The sequence below is a fragment of the Panthera pardus genome, unplaced genomic scaffold (assembly GCF_024362965.1).
Source record: "Panthera pardus isolate Hobbes unplaced genomic scaffold, ASM2436296v1 HiC_scaffold_27, whole genome shotgun sequence".
NCBI lineage: Eukaryota > Metazoa > Chordata > Mammalia > Carnivora > Felidae > Panthera > Panthera pardus.
Window position 1 is genome coordinate 5615906 of NW_026526843.1, and position 27214 is coordinate 5643119.

General features: G+C 47.1%; 1 protein-coding gene across 1 annotated transcript in view; it reads right to left on the reverse strand.

The window, feature by feature from the left end:
* The window catches only part of GPC3 (glypican 3), a 420774-nt gene that overhangs the window by 100169 nt on the left and 293391 nt on the right, over positions 1 to 27214 (reverse strand). The window contains exon 6 of the mRNA XM_019426957.2: positions 76 to 196. Within this exon, the coding sequence (XP_019282502.2) occupies positions 76 to 196 (121 nt within the window). The remainder of the gene's footprint in view (positions 1 to 75; positions 197 to 27214) is intronic.

Consider the following 27214-nt stretch of genomic DNA (forward strand, 5'->3'; position numbering starts at 1 on the left):
AACACAGTTGGAACAGCAGATACTGTCTCTCCCTCATTTTTTCCCATTTCCATTTTTGTCCAATGTATCACTTACCTGGTTAATGTGCTTCAGTTTGTCAATGATTTGACTGACCACTGGCTCGGGGCCCTTCATTTTCAGCTCGTGGAGGTTGAACTGATTTTTCATGCCATTCCTCGCTGCCTTCTGGCTATATCTGGAAAGGGGAGAGTAGAGAAAAGCTTTGTCACAGGAGAGTCCCGAGCCAAATAAAAGCTAACTATACGTGGCACCAGTGGTCAAGCTGACCACCAGCTCTGTTCAGCCTTTTCAACCATGGGATGACCCCACGGTGCAAAAGTAAACCGCTCAAGATACAGTCTATTTGCAATGGAGAACATTCACTCGGCAGCCAACAAACACTGATTCAACATTCTTTTGTTTGCTAGGAGTTGGGGATACAACAATGACCACGACAAAGTCTCCGCCCTTATTGTATTCTGGATCTAGTGTGGTGTCCAGAAGAGCAAGGGCCAAAGGCAGCTCAGAGAGATGAGAGCCACGTTAAGGGAGGTCCTCGGCCTCGGTTAGGGGGGCACGCAGAAGGGACCTTAACTCTGAGTGTGCTTTCCACTTAGTGGAAAAAGAAAGGCGCTCGCCTGTTCTTTACCTCTTCGGTCTCCTCCACTTCCTCCTCTCACCATTTCCTGCGGGCTTTGGACCCCGGGTTTCTTCTCAGGAGGCATTCCCAAGTCACGCGCAACATAAATTCACCCCTCACCTTCTACGCTCCCCCCCTCCCCGCCCAATTATAACAGAATAGTCAGGGTGAGGGCAAATTCATGTTTCTTTTATTCACATTTCATTTTATTGAATTTTTTTAATGTTGATTTATTTTTGAGAGAGGAAGAGAGACAAAGCGCGAGTGGGGAAGGGGCAGAGAGAGAGGGAGACAGAATCTGAAGCGGGCTCCGGGCTCCAGGCTCCAGGCTCTGTGCTGTCAGCACAGAGCCCGATGTGGGGCTCGAACTCATGAACCATGAGATCATGACCTGAGCTGAAGTTGGACACTTAACCAACTGAGCCACCCACGTGCCCCTTAATCCCGTTTTATTGTATGTTGGGTTTTTTTAATGTTTATTTATTTTTGAGAGAGACAGCACAAGCAGGGGAGGGGCAGAGAGAGAGGGAGACACAGAATCCGAAGCGGGCTCCAGGCTCCAGGCTCTGTGCTGTCAGTACAGAGCCCGACACGGGGCTCGAACTCACAAACTGTGAGACCGTGACCTGAGCCGAAGTTGGGCACTTAACCGACTAAGCCACCCAGGTGCCCCTTCATCACATTTTAAATTACAAAAAGAATAATGTGCATCGTAAACGATTCAAACAGTACAGGAATAAACACAAAGCATAAAGTAAAAGTTCCCCACCATCCTATCCTTCCAGAGAGAAGCATGGCTAACAGTTTCATCTGTATTCTTCTAGGGGTTTCTACACACTTTTAGTAATACATAATTTTAACCCAAATCGGAAGCATACTAGTCATGCTGACTTGCAGCTTTTTATCACTTAATGTATATCGTGGACATAGTTCCATGTCACAACACACATGTCTTGTTGTCATTCTTCTGTGTGGCTATGTCATAATTTATTTATCCAATCCCTGATGAACAATTGAGTTACTTCTAATAATGTGCTAATATAAACAACAATGCAAAGAAGATCCTTGTATACCAGTCTTTGCACATTTGCACGAATACCTACAAAGGATAATTTCCTAGACTTTACTCACCTCCTATTTCTAATCCCAAATTACGACATCCAATAAGTAATATTACCGTGTTACTGTACAGCACTTTACAAGGCAGTTTCTTATCATCCAGCTGGCTTGAGTTTCTCAACCACACCGCGAGGTGGGTGGGGCAGACATCTTTATCATTTATTACCGAAAATTCCACAACTTCTGAAGACACTGATCTGGTTCTGTTAGGTGTTCCCTTCCATGATACAATGTATCTGCCAGTATGAAAGACATGCTTTGAAAAACATGTGTGGGGGCAGAGGAGGTCAGGACATCTAGTTCTGACTTTCATAATGAAAAGTTGCCCTCTGAAAAGGAAAATACTTTTTTTAAGTAACCTCTACGCCAAGCGTGGGGCTCGAACTCACAACCCCCCAAGATCAAGAGTCGTGCGCTCTACCACCCGAGCCTGCCAGGAAAATATTTTGTGGTAAAGTTGAAGAGAACACTTGACTGCATTTCTTCTGAAATGATAGCCTAACCTACTCGGCTTATTTCACTTTGAACGTTAGTGAACAGACAACTCACTGGCCATCGAATACCAATTGCCTTTGGGGCTATGCTAGAGAAACGCAAAGCAGCATTCTTTATTTATATATCTTGTGGCGATCAGCTTCCTAGTCTCCTCTTTTACGTCCACATAATGCTGTTTAAATACCATCTCCCTCCTGATGATACCAGCAACTTCACTGTCCCTTTCTTTGCACCTACTGACACCTGAAGCAGAGACCCTATTCACAGATAAAGAGGTAGGGCTATTATAAATCTTCGGAAATGAACTTCAGGAATGCATCCCCAGAGACATTTCTGTGGGTTTATTCATATCGAAGCTTGCCGGCCACTTTCATGCCCGCTCCTACAAAACAAAGGTCTTCCTGAAGTTTACAATCCTCATTGGAATAGCGTAAAGACATCTGCCAACGTAGCAATTTTGTCCTATACTTCCTCTTCCAAATCATCTATAAATATGAAATCGAATTAGTCCCGGAGCTGATCCCTTGTAGCCCTCCAGTATTCTTTTCTGCCATTCAGAAAAGCGTCCCTTTCACTCTATTTTTGTTTGTTTGTTTCTTTGTTTCTTATCTCCAAGCCACGGATCAGGAGCCAGGACAAAACACTGCTCTCCAATCCCTTGGTGACTCAATTTCGTAAAAACAGCTTTGGGTTGAAAAGCTTGCCAAACTTTTTGAAAGTCGAAATAGCATCCACTGTTCCGCTCTATCCATGTGCTATTTAAATCCTCAGAGGACTTTAGTAAATTAAGCATGGTTTCTGGTTACAGAAGTGTTAGGAAGAGCTGGCCTGTGGCTTAGACCTAAAACTTGCCTTTATTTTACGTATTCTGCAAAGCAGTAACCAAAAGTACCGATCCGACAGATTCTCATAGCGGCTAAAATTTCGTGGGATTGTTTTAAACCTCGGGGTCCTTGTCCTCTCTCCCCTGTTCCCCTTAGCCAGACAAATTATGGAATGGAATCTTAAAAGCAATGAGTGTTGTAATGGAATATTATGCAGACGTTAAAAGAACACAGTCGATCTATAGGCGGTGACACGGAACCAAATCCAAGATACGCTGTCACAGATACAAGCAGTGGTCACGAACGTGCAGTGTGATCCCATTTGGGGTAAAAATGGCCATGCGTATGCATCAGTCGCCTATGCCTTATGCGTGTTCAAATACAGAACATTTTTCAGAAACGGTAATAGCAGTTACCTCTGGTGAGCAAGGGGCGATATTGGGGAACTGTGAATTTTTTCTTTTATGTTCTTCCATATCTTTTACTTTTTAAATATTTATAAAAATTTAATTTTTAATGATTGAAATTTTATCTAGTAATGTTCTTTTTTTATTAAAATTTCTTAATGTTTATTTTTGAGAGAGAGAGAGAGAGAGAGAGAGAGACGGAGACAGAGCAGGAGCGGGGGAGGAAACAGAGAGAGGGAGACACAGAATCCAAAGCAGACTCCAGGCTCTGGGCTGTCAGCATAGAGCCCAACACGGGGCTCGAACCCGCGAACTGGGAAATTATGACCTGAGCCGAAGACGGACACTTAACTGACTGAGCCACCCAGGCGGCCCAGGAGTTAATTTTCATAAAGAGTTATGTCGGCCACGACCAGCAGCCCAGCCTAAAGGTGACTTCTGATGTCAGAACAGATATTTACAGAATGCAACATGCACGATGTCACCCCAGAACACCTTCAAACCTCAGATGCTCATCATCAGGTCACGAACTCTGCTTTGTTAGGTTAAACACCGCCTGTGTGTTTTCTCCTCTTCAACGAGCTAACTCCAACCGGCTTATTTCAAAAGGACAGTAGATCAGTGAGGCTGCGAATATGGATGTACATTATTATGAGTACCTTCTCTCAAAAGGAAGCAGAAAAGTTGTTCAAGGTCTTGCTCACCTTCCCCGCAGGGGCCTAAAAGGCCTTTCCTGAAAGGAACCGAGGGCCTCCGTGAACCACTCCGATTCATCCTGACCCGCGGCCCTTGTGTGTAACCGGATCGTGAGGAGCGTCCTACTTGCTCCCGTTCTTACGTGCATTCCATTCGCCAGCCCATAAAGTCTGTGAGGTCTTCGAGGGCCGAGGCTTGGTTAGTTCTCTTTCGTACTACCCAAAGCACCTCGTGGTACTTACAATAACAATAGCGGTCAGAACTGAACGCTTTCTGTGCCAGATACGGTTCACAGCGCTAAGGAAAAAGAAAACGTGTACTATCTCACTGACTCCTCTGAACAACCCAATGAGACAGACACTATTATTTTCCTTGGAGTTTTTAAAAAATGCTTATTTATTTTGAGAGAGAAAGAGAGAGAGAGAGAGCGTGTACACACGCATGTGTAAGCGGGGTGGGGGGGCAGAGAGAGAGAGAGAGAGAGAGAGAGAGAATCCCCAGCAGGCTCTGCGCTCTCAGCACAGAGCCCGACCTGAGGCTCAATCCCATGAACTGTGAGATCGTGACTGAAGCTGAAGCCAGGAGTCGCATGCTTAACCGACTGAGCCACCCAGGTGCCCCAAGACAGACACTATTATTATCAGCCCTGTTTTACAGATGAGGAAACTGAGGTGCGGAGCAGTGAAGTCACCTGCCCAAGAAAGCTGGAGTTTGCAACCTTGTGAAAGTCTATCTCTAGCGGCCTCTGTTACCTTTAAGATTTTAGTTTTTTACGTAATCTCTACGCCCAACATGGGGCTTGAAATCACAACCCCGAGGCTGACAGTCACATGCTCCACTGGAAGGCAGCCCTGGCTACCTCTGTTCTTTTTTTTTTTAAGTTTATTTATTTTGAGAGAGAGAGAGAGAGAATGCGCACGAGCACGAGCAGGGGGAGGGGCAGAGAGACGGAATCCCAAGCAGGCCCCACGCTGTCAGTGCAGAGCCCGGCGTGGGACACGATCCCGTGAACGGTGAGATCATGACCTGAGCCAAAATCAAGAGTCAGACACTTCACCGACTGAGCCGCCCACGCGCCCCAACTGCCTCTGTTCCTAACCACTGTGCCACTACTGCTCCCTTAGAAATGGTCCACGCTGACTAGACATGTGCCATTTCCTCGTCACACAGCTCCACTGTATGACACAATTCACGAGCTACCCGCCGGGCTCCTCAAGGCTCACCACGGGGCACGTGACGGCACTTCTCCTCACCTACTCCGCCGACCCCCGAGCTTGCCCTCGAAAACCCTCGGGGAGAAGCCCTGTGTATGGAGTTTCTTCTCCTAAACACAGACCCAACAGTGTCGCTGTTCGGCGAAATATACGCGTCCTTGGGAGATACGGTGTTGAGGTCAGAGAAGCAAAAAATCCACCAGCACCATACCACGAGACAAGCACCAAAGGTGATTTGAAACCTCTGAGGAAAACAGGAAAACGAATGCAAGAGAATGTTGTGCTCAATGACTCCCTGCCTTCGGCACCTTGGCTACAGAAAGGTGCCATACATGATGCGCCCCGGGGAATTTTATGTAACACGCATGCTCTGGGCTTCAAGCCCAGAGGGACTCGGTTACGGGTGCCTCCATAGTTTGGCATTAATTAATTAGTTAATTAATGCAGCACTTCATTTCCGTCCTCTCCCTCTGTGCCACGGGCATACGTGGTTCCTGAGAGGCTCTGAATGAGGACAAGCCATTGAAGCGCGGATCCTCACCCACAGGCGGCCCAGAGTGTCGGGAACGGGGACGCTGCGGGCCATGGAGGGTTTTAACGATGAGTTAGCTACTTAGTGACACTCATCTGTAATTAGATTAATTGTCCTCTCTCAGGAATACTGCTTCCTTCCTAAGCTTTGACGTGGCTCTGGCAGTGAGTACCGGCCAGCAGAGAAGAAAAAACGAACAGGGAGAGGAGGTTCCTATCCCCGGAATCTAAAGTTTTCTTAACTGGACCTGCTCCATGCGATCTGAGAAGCGTCACCTTTAAGCGTTACACGTGGTGCCTTTGCCTTCTCTCCTCCACTTTGGGTATCTGCTTAGCACAAAAGTGAATGCCATAATGCCAAGAAAACCCTATTCGTGAAGTGAAAAGGGGGACATGCTTCTGTTCGGGCAGATTGGTCAGGGATGGGGGAGGAGGGGGGGAGACGGGTGCAAAAGCCATAAAGAGAAAAGGAACCTAATTAAAACAGGACATCTGGGCATGCTTGTCTTGGGACAGTTGAAGCAAAGAGAGCACTTGTAGAAGAGGAATAGAGTCAAACAAGCGTAAAATGGGCGATCTTTTCTTCCCATTTCTGTGCTGGCTGAGGCAGCAAGGGTGTAGTGGAAAGAAATCAATGAATTCAAATGTAGAAAACACTGCAAATGGAAGCACTCTTAACAGATCATCTTGTCCAATCCACTCACTGGTAGGTGAAGACACTGAGACCCAGAGAGGGGCTTTTCTAATAAGCACAAGTTGTTAGTATCACAATCCCCCCTTTAGAAGAAATTCCATTCTTTGAAAGGTTCCTGAAATGCACATTGCTGATTTCAAACATGGCTAGCACTGATATAAGACAGGGAGGCTGCTAGAAAATTCACTTTCCTTCTTCCCCTAGGCATTAGAATGGTGGCAAGTGTTTCAGAGCAAGTCTTAGAAGGACTGACTCTCTCCCCCGCCCAAAATATGTGATTTTACAAAAGCTTAATTTCCTGCCAGATTATATAGAGATCTACCAGTAAGTTATAGAGCTCACATTCTCAGAGCGCCATCTTATGGAAAGATTGCGGTATTGCATGCAGCCCCTGATGTATAAGCTCGTTTCTCTGCAAAGTATTCCAGCCACAATAATCACTGTGGAAAAATGGGATAATTGAAAGAGTATAAATAGCTTTGAAAACAAACTAGAGCATCGTATTAAGAGGCCTAAGAAAATGTTCTTCTTTCTATCCAACACGCAGTCTTAATTCACATAAATGAACAGAAAAATAAAGCAAAGGTAAGAATAGCTGAGTTTTGTAAATGCATTTAATAGAGTTAGCAACAGTTTGCTTCTTATTTATTTATGCACGTATTTAAAGGAAAATATCTTCTATATTTGTCGGCACAGCAGTACCACTGGAGAGCAAATTTCAAGCGGGAGAGTGCCAGAAACATGTATCTGCCATACTCCATGAAGTACCTCTGTCCTCAAACAATAGCCTTTCAGCGATTAATTACAAATACATTTCAAGAGAAAGGAAGCAAAAGCTAGAGAAGAAACCAGAGAGATGTGAACAATCTATATCTCATTGAGTGGGCATTAGCCATAGAAGGGAATAACTGTATTGGAATCTGTTTTGTTTTGTTTTTTTAACCTAGTTTCAAACCTCCCTGTGAGGAGGGACTACAAGATTGGTCTTGGAATATAATCAAGAAGTCATTTAAACCTATAGAAGTGAAGAATATTTTCCAGATGGTGAGGAAAGCGTGAGAAGTTGAGAATCACCCGCCACGGGGAGAAGAGTCTGGCTGTGGGGAGCAGCCCCCCTGCAGAGAAGGGAAGGTAGAGAGAAAATGGGGGAGATGGGATCACCTGAACGTTTGTCTAAAGAAGCAAACTCTGCAGACGAACCTCGAGGTGAGGAGAGAGAAAAGTAAGAAAGGAGGCCAAAGTGATTCTTGTGAGAAAGACTCCAGGATAGGCAGGGCCTGGTGTGCGGGGACACCGGTGACAACTGCCTTCTGGGCCGTGAGCCCAACCACCTGACCAGTCAGGATGCGAGGCCAGGACCGGGGGCACCGCTGAAGGGTTCTCTGGGGGGTGTCCTTGAAGGAGGACATATCAAGGAGGAGAGGACCTGGGCCCAGTTTAACTCTTACAAAACCAGAAAGCGATATATAACTCAGAAGCTCAGTAACTGGGGGGTAGGGATGTAACAGAACACTGTGTGCAGTGGGGATTTATTATTCAATCACCCCAAACTCATTTATCAAGTCCCTCTAGACCAGAGAGCTAGCCCAGAAAACCAGATGTTTTCTTGTCCCACTGGAATTGAGCCAAAAGGAAATGATCTTTACCTGTTTTTAAGTTAGTTCTTTTTTTAAGTTAGATTTTAACTCATGGGAATGAATATCAGAGTTGGAAAGAGCCCTTGAAATCATTTAGTCCCACGCCCTCCTCTTACACATGGGCAAACTAGGGCCCAGAGGGACCAAGCAGTAGCCGTTCAAGCTATTATTGGCATCGGTGCTGGTGGGACTTAAATGGGGCTGTAACTCTCCCCCAAATAGAAGAGCCGAGCAGAAGGAGTCAGACCACGGGTCACGTACCTCAACGACATCTGAGAGCTTACGAAGACCGCGAGTACAAAATGCGCTTCAGAAGGGTTGGGACACGCGGCGGAAAGAGCACCGGCTTCGTGGTCAAGACATAGGTTCAAAAGCTGGTTCCACCACTTACCGCGTGCCTTTTGACAAATGATGAAACCCTGCGGGGCTTCGAGTTTCCTCATCCGTGAAATGGGGATGATGCCACCTGCATTGTCTAGAGGACTACCTGATGTCCCGGATGCCAGTAAATTAGGATAACATAGGCAATGTGCTTCCAACGGTGGCCAGCATGTCTGGATGAGGGCTGTTATCACGTGAAAGCACTGAACGCAGCGCCCGATGTGCAGGAGGTGTTCAATAAATGTTATTTGTGGAGGACTTCCTGAGACAGGATGAATCAACCTTGCAATGAATAGTCGGGGCAAAGCTTCAGATCCACCCAGGCCTGTGCTGCAGAGACTTAGGATAATGGAAGAGTCTCCATTGTGTTAAGTATGCCCCCGCTAAAGCATGAGTCCATGCAGGGGTACCAGCGGTTTAGGATGAGGGAAGAATGGGCAAGGCCGAGAGCACTAGAGCTTTCTTTCGTGTTATGATTGCGCAGTGATGTGTGTGTGGCTGGGGCAGAGCGTGTGGCCCTGGCTAAAGGGGACCCTTCAGCAGAGATGCCCTCACGCAAAACTTCCGGGGGAAGGGGACTCCGGGGGGAGGAGGGAGACTTCCCAGACAGGACTTCAAATGGTTCAAAATCAACTGTCATCCATTGAAGAGCAAATCATTTTACTGAGGCCCCGGGGCAGACAGCCAGGTTTCACCAGTGACCAACTTGGGATGTCAGAAGCCCGTTCCGCTCACTCGTCCCCCCACATTTCACATCTCTCCTCTCTGTGATACAAAAATCATCTGCTCCCACTTTGCAGAAGTGTCACAAGTAATGAATTAGACGGCTCTTGAAAACACCCACACGCTCTTCAAATCTCTCTCTCCAGAACACTGCATTGTCTGCCTCAGGTCCCCGCAGGGCCCGCAACAAACATCCATTCTTTAATGCGGTGATCTGCAAAATGAAGAAAAGGACCCTCGAAGTCGACCTACAGTCACACTTCACTGACCAGTTTGAGAGGCAGGCGAGTCTGAGTGAGGGAAAACGGGGACTTCTTTTTTCCCTTGTGTTGCCTTTCAAGCATACGGAGTCACACAGCGGAGAGCCTCCTGAATGTTGCTTTGGACGTCCCGCCGAACCTTATTTAATGAGCCACCAGAGATCGTGAGGGAAAGACACACTGTTTCCCTGTGAATAGGTACTGCCGAAGTACTTGAAAGGAAAGCTCGACGTTCCTGCCACTGTTTCACTGTCAGCTCCTCTTGTCTTAGCCGCATTCGGGTCCAGGCCTCAGAATCCTCACTGGGCACGCTAGGCCTACCAGCCCCTGAGCCAGTGGTAACAGACGCAGGAAGGTTATCACTCGGCTGACTGGCTCTGGAATTAGTCTTGCTCCTCAAAGCCAGCCTTGCTGGTGCCTGGAGTGAACCCCAGACGTTCAGGCAGGACTTCCTCTTGCCAGCTAGATGGATGTCCCCGGGCCGTGCAAACCTAAACTCCGTCCTGGTTTCCTTGTTTGGATTCATCTGTGGCTCGGCCCTCTGCTTTACCCAGTGCCGGGCATACAGTAGGCAGTCAGTAAATGTCTGTTGAACTCAACTGACACCGAAGGCCTCACCCAAAGCTCAGCTTGTATGGTGGGGAGACTCTAACCTACTCTCCCCAGCTCTTGTCAGCTTGGTCCCCTCCGGGGCCTCCCCCTGCCCCAAATCTGCAGTCATTGACTGAGAACCTGACTTACACTGGACTTACGTCTGGGCCCTGCCAGGAAAACCGGCTGCCGTGTCCCATCCACCAGGTGGCACCACTTTGGAAACCAATGCCGACGTGGAGAAAGGCAGGGCTCCTTCCCTGTGCCCCAGTATCATTATTCAGGTGGTGGGGTCACTTCTCCCCTGGGCCAGCCAGACAGCTGGGTTCCCAGAGCCCAAGCGCCACCCCTTCCAGCCTCTGTCCCATCCCCTCGGGCCAATCAGTGGGCACCCACACGGGCCCATCCATCATACACACCTGCTGGCCGCATCAATGCACATCACAAACCCTCTTCTAACAGTGTAAACTTCAGCCCGCTTCTGAGTCTGTGCGATTCTACTGCCAGAAAAACACATCTTCTGATACACCTGTTCAACTTGCTATATCCAAGGCAGTAACTTTGAAAGAGTTTCAGGGGCATCTGGCTGGCTCAGTCAGTAAAGCATGAGACTCTTTATCTCAGGGTCACGAGCTTGAGCCCCATATTGGGCGTAGCGATTACTTAAAAAAAAAAAAGAAGAAGAAGAAGAAGAAAGAAGCAAGTTTCAAATCTGGTGGTGAAGTTCCTAGGTTCCCAGTTTTGGGGGTCAGAGAAAGGATTTCCTGTGTTCCATCAGAAACAGAATCAGTAACTATCCACTCAACACTCCCCTACTAAGCACCAACATAGCCCCGTGCTCAGCCACAGACCCCTGGTGGTTGGACTTCCCGAATTTTCCAGTGTTCTGGCCCACTGTTTCCAATCTGGGCTTCGTGGACCCAATCCTGCCTCTGGCTTTGGCAAACCCGGTCCTCACGAAACGAAGTCTTCAACGAGCGGCCGTGTTGGAGCCCCCAGCCATCCTGTGACAGCGGATGTACAGGTGTACTTCTTCCTGCCCAGCTACAACATCACCATCCCCCAACATGACCTGCGGGGCACAGGCACGGGGTGCTGCTGGGGCTGCCGGGAGGGAGAGGGAGCCCACAAGAATAAGGTGACTCGGTGTCAGACTTGCCCAAGAACACTGGAAAGTCTCGTCTGCAGAGTGGAATGGCTGCTTCTGCCGTCTTCTTCCCCTCCAAGCATTCCCAGAGCCCTGGAATCCGGGCTGCAGTCTGAGCCACGAGGTAGCAGGAGGGACCACGGCCTGCAGGTGTGCCTGCTGGAGGACGGTGGCGACGGCGGGCACGGGCACGGCAGCCAGAACAGAGCCAGCCGCTCGGCCACTTGGCACAGGGGAAGGAGCCTGCCGTCTGCCCGCGTCCGGCCAGCGGAACAGCTGTGCTCGGCCACCCCGAGCCAGGCACTGCCGCTCCCCGCTTGCCGGCGATAAAATAAAACCAAACAACCACGGAGGAAAGGAAAGGTGAACTGAGGTGTAAGGCACGCCCCACTCCAACCGCCCCCGCGGCTGCAGGTGCCCTCAGCTCCTTGACTCTTTGCACCTGCTCTCCCACCGGAACAAGCGGCCCGTTGTGTGAGGCCGAGCGCGTTGAGGTGCCGAGCAAACACGAGGTGACTCTCCCGACCGTAAAGTGGATGGCATTCCAGGAAAACTTTACTAAGCCAAATAAAAGTGACTGTAAAGCACTCGGTCAGATATAAAAGTGCTACATAAATACTTAATAAAAGCTCACAGCAATGCACGCGGGGACAACTAGGTCAGGACTCGGGCTCGCTCTCTAGCCCCGAAGGGTCTCGGAGAGAGCGAAGACCGGCTCGCCCACGCTGGTGTTCTCAGCCGCTTTGTATTCCTTGGCTCTTACCTGCCCTGCGGCCCCGGGCACTTCTCCACATGTAGCTCTCCCCTCACTGATACAGCCCTGTGCTTAGAGCGCGTCTCATTTCAATTCTGGGTGCTTCTGTCAAATATTATTTGCAGCAACAGACCCTGAATTCCATTTCTTTTGCTCAGAAGCCCCACTGGGGTTATGTGGTGCTCTGGGGGGGGAGATGTTTTCTTTCAGGTTTAATCATAGGAATTTCACCCCGAACTCTCCAATATCGGAAACGAAGGGCCACTCCGACAACATCTCAGGCCACCCACCCGCACCCCTGCCGCCCCAGAGATGCCTGGAGGAGTCAAATGAAGAGTTCACTGCTGTCCTAAGGACAACAATTATACCCTGGGGCTCCTTTTGACGCACTTTCGCTTTGGTCTGTTTGGGAACCGTCAGAGAAGCAACTGGAAATTCCCAGCCTTCGTGGTGGCGGCATTACGGTATTCCTCCTCCTTTCAGACTCCCTCCCCGTCCAATATCCTTGTCATGGGATCTCATAGCCTGCTAGGGCTAGAAGGAGCTTTTGAGGCCGTTCTGTCCGACACCTTCATTTTATAAATGAAAGAAAAAGGTGAAGGGCAGTGACTCGCCCAAGGTTGCAACCTAGGACCCAGGCTGGACTTCCAGAACAGGGCTGAGAGGGCCTCTTCTTACGTGCGCTCCAAAGCTCCATAGGGGATACACAGGCTACTACAGGAGCTATGTGTGTAGAGGAGATTGAATGGAGGGCTAGCCTCAGATGGTCATCCCCTTTCTCCCAGGGGATGTCACTTTATAGCCTTGAGTGGCTCTGAGAGCTGAGAAGCCGGGTAGGAAAGGCAGGAAACGCATTGCTATGTTAGCTGGTTCGGCCCCGGGGAGAGCCCAAGGAAAGCACAGGATTTAGCAGCACAAGCCAGGGAAAAGCTGGACACAACACCCGCTCCGGGTCTGCTGGACTGGACAGAAAAGCAAGTGTACATCAGGATTTCCATCAAAAGCAGAAAGAAGGAAGGAGAGCTTTGGTCCCATGAAGGGGAGAAGCCAGGCGTTTGCTGGACAGGGCAGTGTAGGGGGTAGAAGGGCACAGACTACCTGAGTTTTAGATCCCAACTCCCTAGTGCTGTGGCTTTGGGTTAGTTACTTAACCCCATCAGTAAAATGAGGGCAATGGGAACGTCCCGCTCCAAAGGCTAATGTGAGGATAACTCAGTTAACGCACACAAGGGTGCCGAGTGCAGTGCCTGGCACGTGGGAAGCACCATAGAAATGCTATGATTATCACGACCCACCTCTGTTGTTTCAGTCCTACCTTCTGAAGTCGTGCTGCGACCGTAGGAGTTGGAGGTGAGGGAAGAGAGATGTGATCGAAATGTCTCGGGGAGGAAATGGTGAGAAAAGGTCAAAAGTGCGGGCAGAGACACCAGCAGACTCGGTGAGCGGCAACGCTCCCGGCCCGCCTCTGGCCCTCCGACGCAAGCTCCCTACAACCGCGCCTCTCTTCCAGATTTGGTGGCTGTTAGAGGCATAGCTGACAGCGGGTGACCAACCGTCTTGCTCTGCCTGAGACTGACGACTCAGAACCTCCCGTGCCCAACAGGGGACGTTCTCAGGCAAACTGGGTCAAGCTGATCCCCGTGGGGGCCACATGGTGTTTGCTACTCGGGATTACTATTTGTTATGGCCAGACCAGCCGCCATCCGCGGGCATTTGGAAAAGCTGGGTTATCCAGAAGCCACGTGTAGTGATATTTGAAAGTGTATTTATTTTGAGAGCGAGCGCACACACGCACACGTACGCAAGCGAGCAGGGGAGGGGCAGAGAGAGGAGAGACGGAATCCCAGGCAGGCTCCGCACAGTCAGCGCAGAGCCCTGCCGGGGCCTCGAACCCACAAGCCACGAGATCATGACCTGAGCCTAAGTCGAGAGTTGGACGCCTAACCGACTGAGCCACCCAGGCACCTAAAACGTGTGGTGATTTTTAAAAAAAAAAAATGTTTAATGTTTATTTTTATTTCTGAGAGAGAGAGAGAGTATAAGCGGGAAAGAGACAGAGAGAGAGAGGGAGACACAGAATCCAAAGCAGGCTCCAGGCTCCGAGCGGTCAGCACCGAGCCCAACACGGAGCTCGAATTCACGAACAGCAAGATCATGACCTGAGTTGAAGTCAGACGCCCGACCGACTGAGCCACCCAGGTGCCCTGTATAGTGATTTTTAATGGGACTTTCCTCAAGGTCTATGAAGTGAGGGAAAAAGTGTTTCTTAAGTAAATGGATTTCACCAGGGGAACGTTAGCCAATTTGAGGATGATGGTCTTTAGCAGGACATTCACCCAGAATAGCCTCATTACCACTGGTTCTTATTTGTTGATTCTCTGATGCAGGCTTTCTCCAAGCTCTGTTCCCAGTGCTGTTATTACATGTGTTTGAAAGTAATAAAACTACATTTATTTTAAAATGGTCTGTCACTCGGACTTTTTATTAATTTAAACTGATGCTACCAACCCCTCAAAGTATTGCCTTATCCAGGGCCAACCGGTTTATTTAGCACCATGGATGGACTTGTTTAAAAATAGAATTTGTGGGGGGCGCCCCGCCCCGGTGGCTCAGTCTTAAGCTTCCGACTTCGGCACAGGTCATGATCTCACAGTTTGTGACTTCGAGCCCCGCGTCGGGCTCTGTGCTGACAGCTCAGAGCCCGGAGCCTGCTTTGGATTCTGTGTCTCCCTCTCTCTGTCCCTTCCCCGCTTATAATCTGTCTCTCTCTCTCTCTCTCTCTCTCAAAAATAAGCAAACATGAAAAATTTTTAAAAATAAAAATAGAATTTGTGGGGAATAGGTGGATTTTCTTAAAGAAAAAAATCAAAAATAGTATCTCTGGAAAGATGCATAGAGAGAAATACTCAAGAAGCTGCTAAAGCGTTTATAAAGAGAGCTCACCCGGTAATTGTTAATTAGCCAGCACACAGTTCCATTTATTCAGGGCAGAACTTCCCTCCATATCTGATCTACTTTTCTACATTAATACCTAGTCAATGCAGGGCACTTTATAATTTTCAAAGATATTTCAAATGCATTTTGTCATTGGAGGCTTGCGGCAACACTTAGGTAATAAAGAGGAGGAATTAATGTCACCATTTCACAGGAGAAGAAAACAGAACACAGAGTCGAAGCAACCTGTCCAAAGGCACACAGTGATACCACGGGGAAGCTAGATCTGGTCCTCACGTTTGTTTAGCCACAAGTACGTTTGTCAATTCATCCACCGAATTCATTGTGGATGGAGACGTTACTCTACGCCACGTACAGCTAGCCAATGAGGATATTCAGGCAGAAGACGGAACTAGCAGAAGAAGACACGTGTGAAAGCTCCTAATACAGGGGAACTGGGGATATGCTAGAGGAATACCTAGGTGCTGAGGGGTCCATAACCCAGACTAGAACGTGGGGCAGGAGGATTCGGGCTCTTCAGAAGACATGCCGTTGAGTTAAAGATAGGTAGGGGTAGGGGCGCCTGGGCGGCTCAGTTGGTGGAGTGTCGGACTTTGGCTCAGGTCATGATCTCACGGTTCGTGGGTTCAAGCCCTGCGTCGGGCTCCGTGCTGACAGCTCGGAGCCTGGAGTCTGCTTCGGATTCTGTGTCTCCCCCTCTCTCTCTCCCCCTCCCCTGCTTGTACTCTTGTCTGTCTGTCTCTCTCTCTCTCTCAAAAATAAATAAGCATTAAAAGAAAATTAAAGATAGGTAGGGGTAAGCCAGTCCAACAGCCCTTTTTCTGGCCCCTTCTGGAATGGTCCCTGTCCTAATCCTCCCTAATCGTATTTGGAGATAAAGTTTTCAGCCTGAGTTGTTGTGTAGCACCACACACTACATGTCCCTCCAATCCAAAGCTGATGTGCCCCAACCTCAGGTGAGGACAGGTTAGTCTGGCTCCTGTTGGAACAGAGATTCATCCTGGTTCGGGCCTGAAGCTGTGCCCAGAAGCAAGAAGAGGGATGAAATGAGCAAATGAGCGGCTCAAACTAGGCAAGGGTTCATGGTTTGGGTGGTTTTTAAGATCATCTGGCATGGAGGTCACTAAAATATGAGAGGGCAAAGAGTAGAAAGTTCCACATGACACAGGAGCTACAAATTAAAAGGTTTCCTTCACGGGGAAATGAAACTTCATCATAAGGGCGACCAGCCCAAGGATCAAAGCCACGCTCACGTAAAAGAATAAAATTCACTGGCTTGAGAAATTGGGAAATCACGACCGATTTTAATGATCTCTCTCCTTTTCCAAAAAGGTTAAGCCAAGGGTGACAAAAAGGACATTAGAGCCTTGGGCACCTCGACTTGACCTGGAACTAGACCCGTCCTGCTTTCTAGTGTAAGTCATCGAGGACGATTCCCTGTGTTAATTACAATTAAGAAATCCTAGGAGAAGCTCTTTAAACCACCTTTGCTCTAAAATGCAGTACGAAGGGTGGAAAGCCAGCCCAGTGCCTATGCTTAGCTGCAGTGACTTTCACTTGCTCCCCAGTGGGCTCACATGCCCACCAACTAGGACCAAGGTGCTGCAACCAAACGTGCACCAACTGGGACCAAAGATGGAGTGTTTTGTTTGTTTGCTTTTGCAGGAAGGAGAGGAAATCAATTAAAAATAAGAGCGAGTGGGTGAAGCTGTCCTCCTGAAGAATTAAGAAGTGGGTCATTGAACAGAGCTGAAATGAGGCTTGGCTGCATCTACCTTCTGGGGAAGAACTGTGAGGGCCTCTTCACAGGCTTCTTTTATTGAACAACAGCGATCCTAGTTACCATTTTTTTGAGTTTATTTATTTTGAGAGAGAACGAGAGCACAAGTGGGGGAGGGCGCAGAGAGAGAGGGAGAGAGAGAATCCCAAGCAAGCCCTGTGATGTCATCATAGAGCCCCAGAGGCGGGGCTCGAACCCACGAACCGTGAGATCATGACCTCAGCCGAAATGAAGTCAGACGCTCAGCCGACTGAGCCACCCAGGTGCCCCATGGCTACCATTTCTTTTTTTCAACTTTTTTTTTTTTTTTTTTTTTTTTTTTTTTTTTTATTTTTGGGACAGAGAGAGACAGAGCATGAACGGGGGAGGGGCAGAGAGAGAGGGAGACACAGAATCGGAAACAGGCTCCAGGCTCCGAGCCATCAGCCCGGAGCCTGACGCGGGGCTCGAACTCACGGACCGCGAGATCGTGACCTGGCTGAAGTCGGTCGCTTAACCGACTGCGCCACCCAGGCGCCCCAGCATGGCTACCATTTCTTGAGGGCCTACTGTGTTCCAGGCACTATGCTCTGCATTTCACAATCTCTCTGAATTCTCTCCGCAGTCTATTAAGGTAGAAATCATCACTTGCATTGCACAGATGGGGAAACAGGGACTCAGGGAAGAGAAAAAGCTAGTGCATACTAGACCAGAAATTCAAACCGTGGCTCGCTGATCCCAAAGGTAGGGGCTGAAACACGACTCCGCTGTGTCTTATGATTGCCATGTCATGTTGAGATTTGCCTCCGTGTACTTTTTGTTAACCCCCAACTGTTTGGCTATATGTCTATCGGTGAAAGTCATCGAAAACTCCAACGATAGTTTTGCCCTTGCTTAAGCAGAGGAGGAAAGGACAAAACCTGGAGAGCTGAGTTTCTTTTAAAGGAGCCGCCAAGAGCTCGTACCCTGGGGGAAGAACCGGGGCCACAGGCAGTAAAGAAGTGGCACCTGCCTGACATTTTGTGTGCCATGCAGGGGAGAAGAGTCACTACCACCATGGGGCGCCTGGCTGGCTCAGTCGGTTAAGCGTCCGACTTCAGCTCAGGCCATGATCTCACCGTTCGTGGGTTCGAGTCCCGCATCGCGCTCGGTGCTGACAGCTCAGAGCCCAGTGTCTCTCTCTCTCTCTCTCTCTCTCTCTGCCCCTTCACTGCTCACGCTCTCTCTCTCTCTCAAAAATAAATAAACATTAAAAAAAATCACTACCACCACGACATTTACAACAACAAGGGAGTCGGAGCGGGCCCGCTGGTGGGAGGCTCCCAATCAAGGCTTCCCTGACAGATCTTTCCCTGTCCTTCACACAAGCAAGTCTCAAGAGTCTGTTTTCTTTGATACTTAGTGACTGACTACCAGCAGTAGCCCTCCTGGGTCAGAGTAATTGGGTGAAAATGTTTTGGGTGTGTTTCAGGTGTTTGTGGAGGTCAGAAGCTTTATTCTTTTTAAGTTTATTTTGAGAGAGAGAGCGTGAGCAGGGGAGGGGCAGAGAGAGAGAGGGAAAGACAGATTCCCAAGCAGGCTCTGAGCTGTCAGCACGTGAGCCCAACGTGGGCTCGAACTCACACACCGTGAGATCATGACCTGGGCCGAAATCAAGAGCTGGATGCTTAACCTACTGGGCCAACGCACCCCAAGGTCAGAAACATTCTGATGCAGTGACACAGGAATTGTGTTTTAAAAATTTTTTTTAATGTTTATTTTTTAGAGAGAGAAAGACAGTGTGTGGGGGCGGGGAGGGGTGCAGAGAGTGGGAGACACAGAATCTGAAGCAGGCTCCAGGCTCTGAACTGTCAGCACAGAGCCCGACACGGGGCTCGAACCCACAGACCGTGAGATCATGACCTGAGCCGAAGTCGGACACTTAACCGACTGAGCCACCCAGGCACCCCGACACTGGAATTGTTAAAGGAGATTGCCCAACTGCCTTCTCAGGAACAGGTCAGGGGACTCATCCTGCCCAGCAGCCTTGTTTCAATCAATTCTCCACCTACCTTACATGTTCTCTGGGAGGTGAACATAAAGTAATGACAGATTTCAAATTCCTAAACATCTACCACTACGTATACAGCCCAAACCGTGTCGTGTCCATCAGTGACTGTGACATTACTTGAAACGTTTCTGGAACTCCTCTTTGGAAATCCCATTTGAGGCCGATCACAGTGTCACAAGAAACGAACAGCCCCATTATTTCACCTTCTTGTTCCAAAGGGACCCCGCGTGGTATGAACAGGCTCGATCAGCTACCCCATTCAACCGTTTGGTTCCAAAAGACTTGTAGATATTTTCCTCCAAATCCAGTTTACCTTTACAGGAGGAGTGGCCTACACTTCTTCACCCTTGCTCTGGACATTTATTTATCTGGCCTGCTCGGCCAAACTATAATGACGTGGTAACATCAGCAACAGCTATCGTGTGCATTCAGTGCCTGCGTGCTAGAACACATCTCCACGACAATGCTGTAAAGTATCATCCCCATCTGACAAATCAGGTAACAGAATTTGATGTCCAATAACTTGCCCGAAGCACGGAGTGTCTGAATGGAGATGAAAATCTCCATCTGCATCATTCTAAAGACTGCACTCTTCCCAAGATGCACCTGTCACCTGACTCCTGTTTGCTAACCTCTCAGGGTCGTTTTACCATAATCCTCAGCCTGCACCACTGAAGATCAGCTGGCTGAGAACCAGCAACCGACAGGCCCCAAAGGCTGGCCATATGCCCTCAAGGCTTTTCCCAAAGAAGATGTAGAAAAAGGTTTTGAGGACTGGCGGCATCCATATAATCAGTCTGTGACCTACCAATGCACTTGCTTTGAAGGAGGAAATGATATTTAGAGTGTAGAAACTCTGGTATGTTAAATGAGTAATTTCTTAAAGGCAGCTATAGTCCTTCATGGACACATCTCCTAAGCTTTCTGGGCTATAAGAGCTCTGGTGCTCTGAGCCATGATCATAAGATGAGGCTGGCCTTGCCCACCATCAGAATCACATTTCGAAGGGCAATTGGGAGGTGGTATTTATTTGTTGAGGATATGGGTATCCTGAGACTGGCCCTGAAGGGCCCCAAACGTTCTCTATATAATGAACTGATCCGATTGAGCACAGGAAGGGCTGGCCTAAGTACTAATAGGACACAATCTGTTTATAGTAATAAGCCGTGGGTCTTTAACAGGTGGTTACGGACATCAATACTGAGCCACGAAAATATGTCCTGGTACTTCAGACATGAGAGTAGTCAGGTGCAGCCCATCCCGGATCCCAGACGTGGTACACCATGTTAAGCTGTCAGTCTGTGGGATAAGCTGGGTTTTTCTCACTCAATTCTGAAGGCAGAGCGACTATAGGCGACACCATAATCTTAAGGGATAAGTGTCACGTATTGCCATAGAGTAGGTCCTGAAAAATACCTGTCACTAAACACTACTTTTGAGATAAAGCTATGATGAAAAATATGCCAATCTAAGCTCTCAGAGGGATTATTACACGGAGGTACACTCCAAACTTATCTAATGTCTTACCTTACCGGGATTTTAAAAAGTCTTCAGCTGCCATAAATACTTCATGCTCTACCAAATCAAGTCCTCCTCTACCTGATCCAGTTTTCCTTCAAAGCCTCTCCATGAATAATCTGGACTTACCGGAAGCGAGGTAGGAGATGCGAACTGCCATGCTAGCAAGCAGTGGGGTGCTTCAGTACCTTCATTCTAGGGCATGCACTCAGGCTAACTAACATAGCAGTTCCCCAAATCAGAAAGAACCGAGCGTATGTTTCCGCTTCCAGGAAAACTAAAGCAAAAATGAAATCCAAAAATGTCTGCGGGGGACCAAGACCTGTAGGGCTAGGCAAACATTCTCTCCTCTCGCCAGTAAGCAGAGCTTCCTGTGGGGCAGGGGCCAAAGGAAGAACTAGCCACAGAAAGAAAAGAGCTGGGATGCAGAAGACGATGCTGAAGTTTCTAATCCCCAAACCATCACGACAGGGGCCACTAAGAAGAACCACCGGGCCTTGACTTTGGCATGATTTTAGTCTGCCCTATGCCTAAACAAACTTCCGATCAAATGACTTCAGGACATGAATCAATGCCCTTGAATATTATGTCCACGATCCACTGTTTACTTTTTTCTTCCTGTGCCCCCTTCCTTTTGGCTCTGTAGTCTGTCTCGTATATTTCCTTCCCCGTTGGTACTTCCATTGGCTGTGCCATATTTAAAGTTGTATGGGGGCTCCTGGCTGGCTCTGTCAGTGGAGCATGTGACTCTTGATCTTGGGGTTGTCAGTTTGGCCCCATGGTGGGTGTAGAGATTACTTTAAAAAAAAAAAAACAAAAATCTTTGTGGGGGCTGGCCGGCTCGGTCAGTGGAGTGTGTGGCTCTTGATCTCGGGGTTGTGAGTTCGAGCCCTATGCTGGGTGTAGAGATTATGTAAAAATAAAATCTTTAAGGAAGAGAAAAAGTTGTACGTGCACTGCCCTGAGCCATTAGGAGGAAAGTCACCACCTAAACCTAAAACACAAACAAGCAAAACCCAAATAACAAATAACCTATTTTAGCACGAGAGCATGGGAGCTATAGACAACAACTGGTGTATATCACTAGCTTGTTTGGATGTGACTTCAATGAGCTGTGCATGCGTACATGTGCGTCTGAAAATGTATACACTGTTGCCTGTAGGTCTTATCTTCACTTAATTCCTTCACCGTCAAACGGAAGATTGTGAAGTTCTTCCCATTTTGTTATGTACACCAAATGAAAGACGTGTTAGTGCTAGAAATTGGTCCCTTTCCACCAAAGTCCTCAAAACAGAGGGTTTTTTTTTAAATGTTTTTATTTATTTATCTTGAGAGAGAGAGAGACAGAGAGAGCATGAGCAGGGTCTCAGCAGGGGCTGAGGGAGAGAGAGGAAGAAGACAATCCCAAGCAGGCTTCACACTGTCAGTGCAGAGACTGATGCGGGGCTCGAACTCATGAACTGTCACATCATGACCTGAGCCGAAATCGAGAATCAGAGGCTTAACCGACTGAGCCACTCAGGCGCCCCTACATAGTGTTCTTAAAATAAATGCATTAGCATTCCCCTTTCTCTGCATCCTTGCCAACATCTGTTGGTGGGAATGCACAGTGGTGTAGTCACTCTGAAAAAAAGTACGGAGGTTCTTCAAAAAGTTAAAAATAGAACTACCCTAAAACCAAGCAATTTCACTACTAGGTGTCTATCCAAAGGATACAAAAATGCTGATTCGGAGGAGCACATGCACCCCAATGTTTCTTTTTTAATTTTTTAATGTTTATTTATTTTTGAGAAACAGAGACAGCATGAGTGGGGGAGGGGCAGAGAGAGAGAGGGAGACCCAGAATATGAAGCAGGCTCCAGGCTCTGAGCTGTCAGCACAGAGCCCGACGCGGGGCTCGAACTCACAAGCCTTGAGGTCATGACCTGAGCCGAAGTCGGACGCTCAACCGACTGAGCCACCCAGGTGCCCTGCACCCCAATGTTTATAGCTGCGCTATCAACAATAGCCAAACTATGAAAACAGCCCAAACGTCCATCGACAAATGGATAAAAATGTGGTATATATAGAGATCTATATCTATATCTATATCTGTATCTTTATCTAGATAGAACTTCACCATCTTCAGTTTGATGGTAAAGGAAAGAAGTGAAGATAAGACCCATAGGCCACAGATTGTGTGTGTGTGTGTGTGTGTGTGTGTGTGTGTGTGTGTGTATGTATTGTGTCTGTATATATATTTATATATAATGGACTACAACTAGGCAATGAGAAAGAATGAAATCTTCCCATTTGCAATGTGGATGGAACTAGAGTGCATTATGCTAAGCAAAATAGGTCAGAGAAAGACACATATCATATTTCACTCATACGTGGAATTTGAGAAACACAACAGATGAACATAGGGGAAGGGAAGGAAAAATAAGATAAAAACAGGGAGGGAGGCAGACCATAAGAGACTCTTAAATATAGAGAACTGAGGGTTTCTGTAGGGGAGGTGGGTGGGGGGATGGTTAAATGGGTCACGGCATTAAGGAGGGCACTTGTTGGGATGAGCACTGGGTATCATATGTAAGGATCACTGGGTTCTACTCCTAAAGCTAAGACTACACACTGTATGATAACTAACTTGAATTTAAATAAAAGAATAAAATAAAATAAAATAAAATAAAATAAAATAAAATAAAATAAAATAAAATAAAATAAAATAAAGTAAAATAAAATAACTGCATTATGGGAATGTCTGGTTGGTTGGCCCAGTCAATTGGGTGTCTGACTCTTGATTTTGGCTCAGGTCATCATGTTACGGTTTATGGGATTGAGCCCTGTATCGGGCTCTACACTTACAGTGTGGGGCCTGCTTGGGATTTTCTCTCTCCCTCTCTCCCAGCCCCTCCCCTGCTCACACATGCTCTCTCTCTCAAAAAATAAAATAAACTTAAAAATTAAGTAGCTTATGAAAACAATCAACTATTCTCCCTCACCTTTCCTAGATTATAGGGACCAAAAGAAGATATTTTTTGCTCTCATTTTTAAAATTATATTGCATATGTCAGGAATTGGGTGTTAAGGGATGATCTCATGTTCACTCCCACTGATTGATATGCCACAGTCTATCCATCCAGCCCAGTAGAAGAGAGAGAAAAATAGTCTCCTTACCCTACTTGTCTGCAATAGGTTTTGAGATAGGAACAAAAATCCTTGAAAACTAAAACAATTGCTTTGTATATTCCTGCTTTGGCCTTTCCAATTAAGCAGAGTAATTCTAAAGAGGCATTATGAACATGGGAAGACTTGTCTGATCAGTGGAAATAAGCGTGCGTTACACACATGGTGTGTGTGTGTGTGTGTGTGTGTGTGTGTGTAATTTCTCAGGTGAAATGCGAGGTAAGATCACAGAGGAGGGAGAGGAGGCACCTTCAGTGAAATCTGCCCCTGCACATCTCAGGGAGTATATTCTCTAATGCCAGGTGCCTCACGTATTCCACTGAGAGAGTCCCAGAGTCATCCTGAGCAAACACAAAATAGATACTGATTTGCTTTGTGCAGAAGTGGCTATGTGGAACTGCCAAGAAGATAACAGCAATTTTCAGGAGCTGACCTGGATCCAGGCCCAACCAGTCCAGCAACATGACAAGGAGCAAGACCAGCCAGGACTGAATCACAAAGGGGGCTAAGGTGTCATGCCACAAAGTACAAGTCCTTACATATACAGAACTGATAAGCCTCAAAATCGCTAGGGACGCATAAAACCCTCTGGGAGGTGTGCTGATGGTAGGAGAAGCTACTTGACCACACACATACGGCTGAGGGAAAAACACTCGGGAGAATGACTGCAAAGGGGTGTAAAGAGGAGAGGTGAAGGAGAGGCTAGCATTTAGGTGGTGGTCCAAGATGATGGCGCTGGGAGACCTGAAGGTTTGGCTGCCCTGTCCTCAAGGTCAAGGGTGAGCCATGCGGAATCCAGAGGTGGTGAGAGAAGCCTGATAGAGCTCAGGGTTCACGTGAAAATGGGTGGAAAACCGATGACAGTGGATAAACAAAATGTGCCATATCCAGACAGTGCAATATTATTTGGCCATAAAAAGGACTTAAGTACTGATACATGCTACATTGTGGATGAACCCTAAAAACATCATGCTAAGTAAATGAGTCTATTTATATGGAACATCCAGAATAGGTAAACCCATAGAGACAGAAAGCGGACTGTTGGTTGGTTGCCATGGGCTGGGGGAAGCGGGGAATGGAGAATGACTGCTAATGAGGACAAGCTCTCTCTTTGGAGCGATGCAAAGGTCTTAAAACTAGACAGAGGTGGTGATTATACAATATCATGGATGTACGAAATGCCACTGAATTGTATACCTTACACAGGTTAATTTTATGTTATGTGAATTTCACCTCAATTACACACACGCGATCAATAAATAAGGAGGGGCAGAGCCTCTGTTTTGACACCGCTGAGGGGAACTCTCCCTGGACTGCTTCTCGTTAAGCTGTAAACTCCTCAGCAGCAGCAGGCACTGGATTCTACTTATCACTATGCCCCACGGGGCCCAGTGTATGAGAAGTGCTCAGTCTTTGTTGCATGAACCTGAACGATCAGATGCTAAATATACAGACAACATCGCATTTTTTTCAAACTAGCAGTTTTTGAACACGTGTAAGTTTAAGTAGCTCCTGTTACACTAATTTAAAGACAAACTTGATTAAACAGTACAGTGGGGCTTACCTTCCAGAGGGTATCAAACCATCCGGAAGAAGAATGAAAATTTTAGTCCGTGATCCAGATATTTAGCCTCACAGTTCTCAAAGGGTGTGTGACGATGTATTTACTACGCTGCTTACTCTTCATACAGGTATTTTCAGCACCAGTGCAGGCAGAGCCTACGTTTACCTGTTAAGCCCAGGGTTAACATACTCCCATGGGATCCTTTATGCTTCTCTTGGTCCCAGGGATTCTCTAACTGAAATTCTCCGTAGTTTGACAGAGGCAGTTGTACGAAAGCTCTGCCTATACGACACATGGTAACTCAGATCGAAAGCGCGTACCCTCACATGAGCCAAGTTCACTAATTCCAAGATTTCTCTGCTAAATCCCAGAATCCAATGTTTACCTCAAGCCAAGATGGGGGGCGGGGTGGGTTGTGGTGGGGAGGTCACGAGGACAAATGGCAGCTTTATGTGGTACTCCGTCACACTAGATCTGTGGAGACATTCTCTTCGTTCATGTTTTAATTGATTAGTTTCATAAGAGCCAACAATTGAAAGGATGTGAAATATGACCATATTTAGAGAAACAGTGGTTTGAACTCTTTAAAAGTTGAGTGGTCTATATGTACATGGGTAGAAGGAGGGTATAAATAGCTTGACAACCCAGCTGACATGGATATTGATCCATATTTTCTTTAATATCAATATGTTCCTTTTAATCAGGTGTCTCCACTGACAAGTCTCATTTCCCTTCAGGATCCTTGATTTTCATACATTTTCTTGACTGAGAGTAAAATACTTTGAAAGGAATATAAACCCAACCTGTAACTCTAACAAGGTTACAACTGATTTGGCCATATGAAGTGGCAACTGTTACTTAAGACTGAACGAAATGAGAAATTCAAAGAAAAGCTCTGGAAAGACATTTTACTATCGATGAGATGTGCAGTGTGAAGTTAATCTTTATAAATGGTACAAATGGAGGGCACACATGTCCTCAGGCTACAGAACTCTGTACTACTAAATGTATATCCTTGAGTAATTTTTTTTTTTTTTAAATCTAGTTTGACACTATTCCCTAGTCCAATCATCGCATTAGGTCAGTAATTTAAGTATAGGTTAATTATAACCTGAGGTTACTAACCAAGAGTTACTTCCTGGATTATATTACCCTTCTATCTGCAGATATGTTTGATTTCCTTACTTCCTTTCTCCCTCCCTCCCTCCCTCTCGACCTTCCTTCCTTCCTTCCTTCCTTCCTTCTTGCCCTCCCTCCCTAGATACCACCTATCAACAATAAAATTTGTTTTGAAACAACAGACTTTTCAGAAGGGGTTTGGAATAATAGCTTTTCTCGATACTATTTGTTTTATGTTATTATTTTGTTTGATACCATGAGATATTTAAAGCTAGCAAATTAAACAAAAAATACTTCAGTTAACAGAGTTCTTTTAATGGTGCAAACGTTCATTTCACTAATTTTTAGGCTCGTTCAAATTTAGCAGGCTTTGGATTCCATCATTTGAGAGAAGAGGACTTTCTTGATTCTCGGGAAACATCCTTCATGAAAGTATACTGTGCATGAAGTAGTTTATATGAGAAAAATTCAATTTAAAAAAATCTCACCGCAGGGGTACCTGGGTGGTTCAAGCGGTTAAGCGGCAGACTCTTGATCTCAGCTGAGGTCATGATCTTGCAGTTCGTAAGATCGAGCCCACCACGAGGCTCCATGCTGACAGTGTGCGGAGCCTGCTTCTGATTCTCTTTCCGCCCCTCCCCTGCTGATGTTCACTCTCTCTCAAAATGAATAAATGAACTTAGAAACATTTTTTTTTTAATCCCACCAGGGCACCTGGGTGGCTTCATTGGTCGAGCATCTGCATCTGACTCTTGATTTCAACTCAGGTCATGAGCTCACGGTCATGGCACTGAGCCCCACGTTGGGCTCTGTGCTAAGCGTGGAGCCTGCTTGGGACTCTCTCTCTCTCTCTCTCTCTCTCTCTCTCTCTCTCTGCCCCTGACCTGCCTATGCGTGCTTGCTCTGTCTCTCTCCCTCAAAATAAATAAAAGAAACTTTGGGAAAAAAATACCACTAATTCAAAAAAC